At 47.4% G+C, this 8,988-nt stretch overlaps 1 protein-coding gene across 1 annotated transcript in view; it reads left to right on the top strand.

Annotated features, from left to right (window-relative positions):
- Nucleotides 1–4,465: 4,465 nt before the first annotated feature.
- The window catches only part of LOC104827922 (chromosome unknown open reading frame, human C21orf2), an 8,993-nt gene continuing 4,470 nt past the window's right edge, over nt 4,466–8,988 (top strand). The window contains exon 1 of the mRNA XM_010561281.1: nt 4,466–4,474. Within this exon, the coding sequence (XP_010559583.1) occupies nt 4,466–4,474 (9 nt within the window). The remainder of the gene's footprint in view (nt 4,475–8,988) is intronic.

Genomic DNA, 8,988 nt, shown 5'->3' with positions numbered 1-8,988 from the left:
GCGGGTTCGGGAGCTTCTCGGTCCCGGGGGGCCACAGCCTGACGAGTGACCCCTTCAGAGCCAGCCCCAGTGTCGGGTGGAGATCCTGGCCTTGGCCGCAGCCTCCCCAGGCCGGGCAGGCAGGATCTCCTCCTTTCCCCCCGGCCTCACCCTCCAGAGGCTGGGCGGGCCGTGGGAACGGTTTAAAAAAATCACTGTGATTGCAAGGGGCTTTCTTGGAGGAGATGCCCAAGAGTTTGAAAGCATTATATTAGTGCAGGTCGGGATTGAATGTTGGGATATTTCTAGAATACCCACGTGAGGGCAGCATAGCGTCACTGAATAGCCATTTTTGCTCAGGCCTTGAATTGTTTCTTCGTAAAACGAGTCCCACTGCGTCTTCGAGGAGTGACACAAGCACCTTCTTCTCCATCACAGGCACTCCGGCTGCCACTGACTGTTGTCACTTTTGTTTTATTTCACCCTGGCAAGAGAAGCAGCACAAGTAAAGCACCATCATCCCCAAAGGGTCAACGCAGCTCTGACTGTGCAGGTATTGAAACAAGGACACCCAAATGGAGTGGACAACCGTGACTTAAAATACACCCCTTCAGTTTAAGCAAAATGCCAACTTATTCATTGCTCTTGAAACCACAGCACTGTGCGAGAGTTGAAGTCTGGAGACAGAAGGAGTCATCACACCCGGTCAGCCCATCCCAGTGTACCGGTTACCCCACACGCTGCCACTGAAGGATGCGATCCCACTCCACGATTGCTCCTATAACCATCTGACATGCCAGCAGCAATTATTTTTCTTCACTTAAATGCATTTTCTGTATTGGGAGAGATGGGACAATGCTCTGCACACCCCTCCATTTCTGCTGTTAAACAAGCAGCAAGGCAGAGAGCTTGAACTGTGGAATTTTTGCTGCTGAGGTTATTCCCAGCACCATTTGCCATGCAAATTTAAGAGTTGGCAGCAAGGTGCTCGAGCAGTAAAACTGAAAATGCCAGACAGCAGGCTGGCAGCAAACTGCGAAGTGAAGACAGCAATTTGACTGACAGCTTTAAATGTCGGCGAGCTCTGCTGTGTGGCGAGCAGTTCTGGCACTGCAGATTTTCAGGTGATGACTCCTGAAATGCCCATGGGGTACTCAAGCTCCTTTTCTATTAGCTTTGACACTCATGAGAAGAGACAAGCTGGAGGCTGCTTGGCTGCCTTCCTTCTCCCTCCCAGTCCCAGAACACAAAGATTAATTTATCAACCAAAGAGGAAGGTCAACAGTGTTTTCACAGCTTTTGCTGATTTAAAGATACCGCAGCTTTTTTTAATGCCACTTTTCAATGGTTTCATGTCAATGCTTTGCTGGCATTATAGTAGAGTTAGTGATGCACTGCACTGTACAAAGTCATAAACAAGGGTGGAAGGATATAGTCGCAGAAAGCACCACTGTGATTATTGAATCACTGAGAACTCGAAGTTCAGAAAAATCAGTTTTCCCTATATGCTGCTTGTAACAGAAGGGGGACAAGGAGCATCCTGTACTGAAGGAGCAGGGAGAGACATCTGACCTGAGCTGTCAAAGCTGGCTAATATTCAGAAGCAGGACATCAAAGTTCAGGGTTGTCTTTAGAAACCATAACACTCACCCAAAATGTGTGGCAGAGAGTTTTGACTGAAAGCACCTGAACTCCTTTGGTTTGCTTTTGTTGCAGAAAGTTTAATGGCCATTTTGTTTTCCAGCCCTTGGTCTATATTTATAAAGCTAGGCAGTCCTCATCCCTCAGAGAGGGTCCTGTGACTGTAAAAGCCAAATCTGGGCCCACAACACTCACTGCAGAAGCAGGCATTGACCTGCAGGGTCTGCCCAACCCTCCTGGAGCTCTTCACCTTCACCAGCGGGCCAAGGAGACACCACTGAGGATAAATCGGCTGGAGTTTGCTAGGAGAAAGGGCCTCTCGCAGATCCCCTGTCCCAGTGGCGACAGGCACCCCTATGCTCCTGAAAATGCTCTGAGTAGGAGAACAGGGTGCATGGAAAAAGGACAGCTGATCAGGGAGCGCTCTGATCCTTTCTATTCACATTTAAACTTGGTCAACCAAGAGCTACGGAAGCAAACCTACCTTCCAGCAAACATCTGAGCCCGCTGTTCTCGGCTTCTGCAACAGTGACGCAGATGTGTGAGATGATCCCAAGGAGATTATCTCCCTGCTCCCAGAGGCACCCAGAGATGCAGCCCTTCCCTTCCCTTTGCACAGAGAGCGCAATTGGATTTAAGAGATGTTTTCTGGTTTGCTTGGGCCATTTCCAGCTTGCATTTCTACAATGTGAATATGCATTTGTGGGACTCCTGACCAACCATGTTCTCCACAGCCATATTCCTGTCAGATTTTCTAAAAACCACTTGTGCAGTAAAAGTAGCAGTCTCACACATGCTACGTCATCTTCAGGTGCAACTCATTCCTCAGAAGAGATCCCTCAAAATCTACAAACAGCTCAGGTTGTGCACTCTAGTTTCATGACTCGGGTTCAAGCAGTGACTATCGTCTCCGTGCTCATTTCCATCTGCCCTTTCAGCAGCAAGGTGAGCCGGCACTAAGGGAAAAAGGTTATTATTCTTAGAAGGATCAGTTCTCCCACCTCCTTCCAGCAAAGAGCTGCACAAGTGCTTGGTCTGGCACAGTTCTGGGTAGCACACAGCCAGGAAGAAGGGGTGCAGTGAGATGGTGGATGGGAGCTCACACCCACACTGCCACTGAAAAGCTGTTTGAGAAACTGGACCATCACCCTTGGCAGCAGAGCCGTCTAATGCCAGTTCACTAATTATCTGCAAGCTGGCTCACTCCCCTAATGTGGTTTCTTGTGTGCTCTCATAAGTGTGTTGGCGTGCTGTGCAGGGCAGTGCGGGGGCAAGACAAGGCGGAGGGGGAGTGGGGAGCTGTCGGGTTGGCTCTGCAGCTGCAGACATGTTGGAATCGGAGTGCGCCGCTGAAAAAAAAATCATTTCATAACTTTCAGAAGTGCGGATTTTTTCATAGGCTGCAATTCAGTAAGCAAATGCCAAAGAATTAGCAATCCCAGAGTGAGCATCACTATTGCTTTTTACATCATAAAGATCTATTTGTCAAAATAATAATTTTTCCTCATCTTGCATTACTCATCGGAGTGGATTTTTCCTTTACTCGAATTACATATGATATCTGTTAGTCATTTGAAGCTGATCATAGGCAGTTCGTCATTCTTGTTCAGCAGCCTTAAACAGCACAGGATAAAAACCTTTATTTTCTGACATGTTTTACAAGAGCTATTGCATTTGTACTGTGCCCAGCGTATACAAATTCCATTAGCATGTAATTCACTAATTTGGTACAAGAGCTGATCAGGAACAGAAAAATACTGATAAAAACATATCAAATATATAGGGTGACTTTCATTCCATCAATCCTGAAAAGAAACTATGCTGGTGGATTTATTAAAAAGTATTCAAATGCGCTTGAAATAACAAATTTAAGGAACTTCCACCTTTGTTTTTTCATTTTTTCTATTCGTCTATTATCTGTTGAAAAAGAACCTGAAAAATTAACACCAAAAGGTCAATCTCGATTAGCATGGATATGGCTAATGCAAACAGCACCAGTTCAAACAATGCCAAGTCCACTTTACTGCAGCAGCAGCAGAACCTTTGGACAGACTTTAGTATGTTGCCCAGCTGGGGAACAGCCGAAAGGTTACGACCAAGCTATGATTTTGAAGCACTAAGAGCAGCCCAGTCTGCTCCAGAGACCTGAGCAGCGTAGACATGAGGCACTCTGCTCCACTCAGGATCAATTTGGGGGATTATATGTAACTACTGCTGCCGGACAGTTTAAGTGCTGTTCTGGAAGCTATTACAGTGGCTCCTTGCCACAAAATGGTGTTTTCTGCTTAGGACTTCTCACTTACTCTCTGTTCTTAATCGTTCATCTTCACTTAAATGTCCTTAATCTTCATTTAATCTTTGTTATTCCATGACACTGACCTCCTGATGTGGGATGTGAGGAAGGAGCGGGATTGAGAGGTGAAACAACTGGGCTGCAAGGGACATTTCCCCTGCAAAGTGGCGTTGTCCTTGGCAGATCTGGGTGGAGAAGACAGTACTGGTTAAAATCCCTTTACCTCCTTGTACCTCCTTGTGCTCTTCTCCAGATCCTTTTTAAAATGTAATTTAAAAACCTACCAGATTTGCCACTCAGTTGTGACTTCAAAATCTAGAGTATTATGTGTGCCTGTAGTGCTGGTTCTGTAATCCACCCATGTCTGCAATGATCAATAAACCCCTTTGAAGGATTTCTCTGATTTTTTCTCTTTTCTCTCTTCCCCCAAACCTGTTATTTTATTCACCCCCCTTACAGTAAGTTGACTGCAGTCGGTCCATTCCAGCTCCTGCTGTGTTTAGGCTGCCTTCTCTCTGCTTCGCTAATTCTGTGGTTTTTTTTTCTTCAGAGATGGGGAAGGTAAGAGGGAGCTTTCTGACCCACCTTAAGTCTAATGTTCTGCCTTTTTTGCATGTTTTTTGCTCCCTTTATAAGGGAGGGACCTATTACCCTGATCGCTTCAGGCCTCTTCCTGTGAATCTCACAGCATCGCACGCTCTGCAGAAAGAAGTGTAATATTTTACTTTGATTATACGCAAATTGGCAGGATCCCAATTCCCATGTAAATGTATTCATACAATGTGTATTATTGACAAAAGGAACTGATAATAACGGTCTCTGCTGAGCACTGAGAGCAGTGGAAATTGCTCCTTATTTTGCCATTTCAGCTGTAACCAGTGACTAGCTCTTTCAACATGGCAAAGCACTAAAATTCAGATTGCAACAGCACGGTGCTGCTGCTGCGCCATTTCTATCTTGGTATAATGACAGCATATAAAACAAAGGAAAGAAATGCCAACAGAGCTCCTGCACGGGAGTGAAGAAGAGTCTGAAGGAAGAAGTATTCCACATATATGGTGGCCTTTGCCTCTTCACTCTTAATTTTGTAGTCTCCACAGTAAATTGAATACTTGTTCTATGCAAATGGCTATGAGGACAGCAAGCTGCTCTGATGAGATTAGCTTTTAATAATATAGCAATTTGCTACATAAATAACTTCCAAGTTCTCAATGTAACTTTATGTTTTAGCTTGACATGATAGGGATGTAATTTTATGCTATTGTTTATTGAAATGGCCAGGTTTGATTCCCTTTTACTGTGGATTGCTGTCTTGAGAATTCGTATTTGTTGGGTCAGATGGGTCTTGGCTGTTGCAAAATCCCTCACCCTGGTCAGATCACTGGACCAACGCGATGTCCCAAGGTGGCTTCAGGAGCACTTGCTGTGGTGTCCACTCCAGTGAAACAGTGCTAGCGCTGGTCTTATCATATGGGAAAATCTCTGCAGGTGGAGATTGTAGGTAGGAGGAGCTTTCCTAGAAGTCCTCTCCAAAGCTCTTTTCCAGAATTTCTGCAGAAGCTCCTCTGTCAACTTTGCACAAACAGCACCCCAGGAGTACTCATCTCCTTCACTGGCTCTGGCAGTGTCTTGTACACACTGGTGTTCCTCTTGCCTGGCCCTTCAGAGGGGCTGAAGAGGATGCTTCCCAAAGAGAAAACTGAGCCTCTGATGGAGCCTGCTTAAGTCTATGGTGGCATGCCTGTCTCCACAATGACAAAATTTTTTATTAGCTCTTACCAAACTATGGCATTTCCTGCCAACATCTAAGCAGTGATCCCATCTGGTGTTGCTGAGCCTGGAGCAGTGACGGTTGCACAGAGGGAATGTCCTGTGGGTGGAATAGCTGCTGGAGGGCTGCCATGAGGAGAGCATCCTCTGAACAACAACATGGTCAAGCTTGCCATGACGCTAAGTTACATTGGAACAGTTACAGGAACAACTTGCTGCCCTGAGATGACTGCTGAGACATTTTCATACAAGTGGGGCTTTCCCAAGAACACCCGCAGAAGCTGCCCTTCCCTGCCACACACCCCGCAGGAGGGGAAGGAGCAGAGGCCATTTCCAGGAGTGCTGACCATCTCTCTGGTAATAACCAGGAGGTTAGAACAGGTTCTCCAAATGCCTCCCCCAAATCTGTCCTGCTCCTTCTACCCCATTTAACAGCTCTTCCTAACCAGGCTTGTGCTTGGTAGGGATCAGCTTCCGGACTACATAAAACTGTTGTCAGCAGCTATCACTGTTGCAAGTGGGGTAGCACCAAGAGAGGTGGCTCTGGTTGCCCTCCCAGCTACAGCAGCGAGGCTGCCTACTGCCAAGACTCCAGAGGAGGGTGTCCGTATGGGCAGTGCCATCTACATGGGGATGTCAGCGAGTACCACTGTGGCCAACGGAGGAAGTAACCGCTGATAACTGTGACAGCAGACACCCCATAGGTGATGGTGGTGACAAGCACGAAGAACGGCGTGGAGGTGTGACTGCTACTGGCAGCAGGGGCAGGTGCTGATCCTGGCAGCAACAATGACACTCAGGACTACTACCAGCAGCACTTCTTGCCATCATCATCAGTGGCAGCTCCCAGCTCCTTCAAATTCCCTTGGCCGTGACTCATACACCAACAGCAATGCCATAGCACGTCTGGGCAAGGTTCGGTTTAGTAGCCAGGATGCTCGGCAGTTCAAAGCACCTCTTTCTGAAGCTGCTGTGGGCATTGCAAGTAAGCTGTGATACCCTGCGTGGAGGAATCACGGGTCACAGCAAAAGCCACTGATCAGAAATGAGAGCTCTTCTGAAATGAGAAAATACACATATGGATTATGGGGAAGAATTGGCTTTCCTGGACCCTCCACAAAGCAATTAAACAAGCGATAATAGGTTCATTATATAAAACACTGATATATATAGAGCTGGGAAGAGAACGTGTGGCTACCATGTAGGGCAGACCAAACCGAAGATACTCTAGATATGAGCCCAAGTGTACAAAGAGCTTTTCGGTCTCTTGTTCATATGGAGCTGAGAAGCGAGCAACAACCTGCCACCATGAATTAATGGGCGAGTCGGACCTCATCATGGCTGAGTACAAGACAAGCTGAGAGCCTGGGGAGGTCGTGGTGGGGAGTTTCAATCTCTGCACCGGAGCCTTGAAAAACCTTTTGGATGACACTGCAGGGCTGCGAGCAGGAGGTGGACATGCCAGGGATTGTAGGTGATCCTACTCAGCCTTACGAGGCTGTGTGGTCCCAGACCTCAGTGGTTCTTTTGTTCTTCTCTTCAGGCTGCTACTTTAACACGCTTCACAAGTCTATATGCATTATTTAAGCTTCCTCCTTTTTAAAAGACCGGGGAGGAGATTTGCCCAAGATTATTGCTGATACTACTTGCAGTATTAAACTAGGGATTAAAATAGATTTTATTTAATTAACCTGAATGAAACAATCTTTTGTGCATGTTTCAGTCGCAGAAGAGTCAGAGCAGACAGAGGAGGATGTGTATGTTTAAACTGGCTGAACTGTAATTTTGTCAGCAAGATGAGTATGAAAACCTCTCTGTGGCACCTAGAGAAGATTCCTTAATCTATCTAGCCTGTTTCAGGGACAGGCTTCGCTGCCAACAGTGGGGCTGGGATTGTGCAGCCGGGCAGCTGAAAGTGTGCTCAGGTGTTTCCATATTCCACTGGAAGTGAAAGCAGCCTGGGATTTGGAGAACGAAAATACTGCAAAGCCGTGTACATTGCTGTTCCTCCTGCGACACCGAGGATTCGGATCCTGCAGCTGCTTTCACTGACACATGGCCCAAGCAGCCAAATCCTGTGTCTCAGCAGCCACCTCATGCCAGCTGGCCTGTGAACAGGTGCATCAGAAAAATCAAGAACTCCAAAAATTGCTTCAGCTGCTTCCAAGTGCTAAAAAACTCTAAAAACCTCAGTGCAACACCCACGCTCTGGCCTCCCAGCCAGAGGTCCCGGCTGGCTAGCTGTCCATGGGTGTGATGGCAGCCCAGTGCTGAGAAAAAAATGCAGAGGAATGATCTGCCCAACGTGTTTATCCCACATTTTTCCTGACAAGTGCATGCCCATCGATCCCAATAAATGCATCTCTTGGCCCTTCACTTATCCAGAAGTGGGGGAACAAGAAAGGTAGGGAGCTCAATGCCACCCCATCTCCTCTCCCCAGCACAAGGCCATCACCACCACCATAATGGAGGGTTCAGTTCCAACGTATTTGAACCGCTGCACCAAAACACCAGCGTAAACAACTAAATAACCGCTAACCCTCTATCCTGCAGTTATTTCTGTTGCTGAATAAGGCAGAAACATGCAGAAAAACACTGGGAAACTCTGCATTAACCCCTTATTTTGGACCGCAAGCCTTTGCTAACCACACCGCTTCTCTGGGCCTTTTCATTTCAGCTACCCCCGTTCAGCCACCAAAGCTGCGTGTTAAGCCCCTGAAGATACAAAATGGAGGCATAGCACAGCAGTTTTACCCCAAATTGTGATGGAGGTCTGGCCTTGGGGCTCCTGGTGTCGGTGCAGTCAGCAGTGCTACCTGTATTTCTATGTATTAATATATAAGGTGGTGTAGAAATATGTGCATGTTTTATTTATGCACACTTCATATACAGATACAGATATAGGGGTATATATGCTCACGTGTGAAGTTAAGATATAAATATATATCCATAAAGGTGTAGCTATGCATATGAAACATTCTCTAATAAGATGTAACAAAACGAATAATAAAACTTACATGTATATATGAAGCAATTATATAAAACTGCACCTCGGGAAGCCCCGCGGGGCGCCCAGCCTACCGCAGGCAAGACAGCTATATTCAGGGTGGGCAAAGCCCGAGCAGCAGCGCCGGGGAGGGGCCTGCCAGCTGCCGCCGCTCCCCGCCTCACGGCCGGCCCTTCCCGGGCGCCCTCCCGGCGGCAGGACGGGAAGGGGAAGGCTGGGCAGTGCCCTCCGAGCTCCGGTGCCTGGGCCCGGCCCGCCCGGGAGGAGCCTGCGTGGGCGGCGGGTCCCGCCCCTGGCG

This window comes from Haliaeetus leucocephalus, unplaced genomic scaffold (assembly GCF_000737465.1).
Source record: "Haliaeetus leucocephalus isolate CR32 unplaced genomic scaffold, Haliaeetus_leucocephalus-4.0 Scaffold143, whole genome shotgun sequence".
NCBI classification, from domain to species: Eukaryota; Metazoa; Chordata; class Aves; order Accipitriformes; family Accipitridae; genus Haliaeetus; species Haliaeetus leucocephalus.
This window is presented reverse-complemented; position numbering and strand designations above follow the sequence as displayed.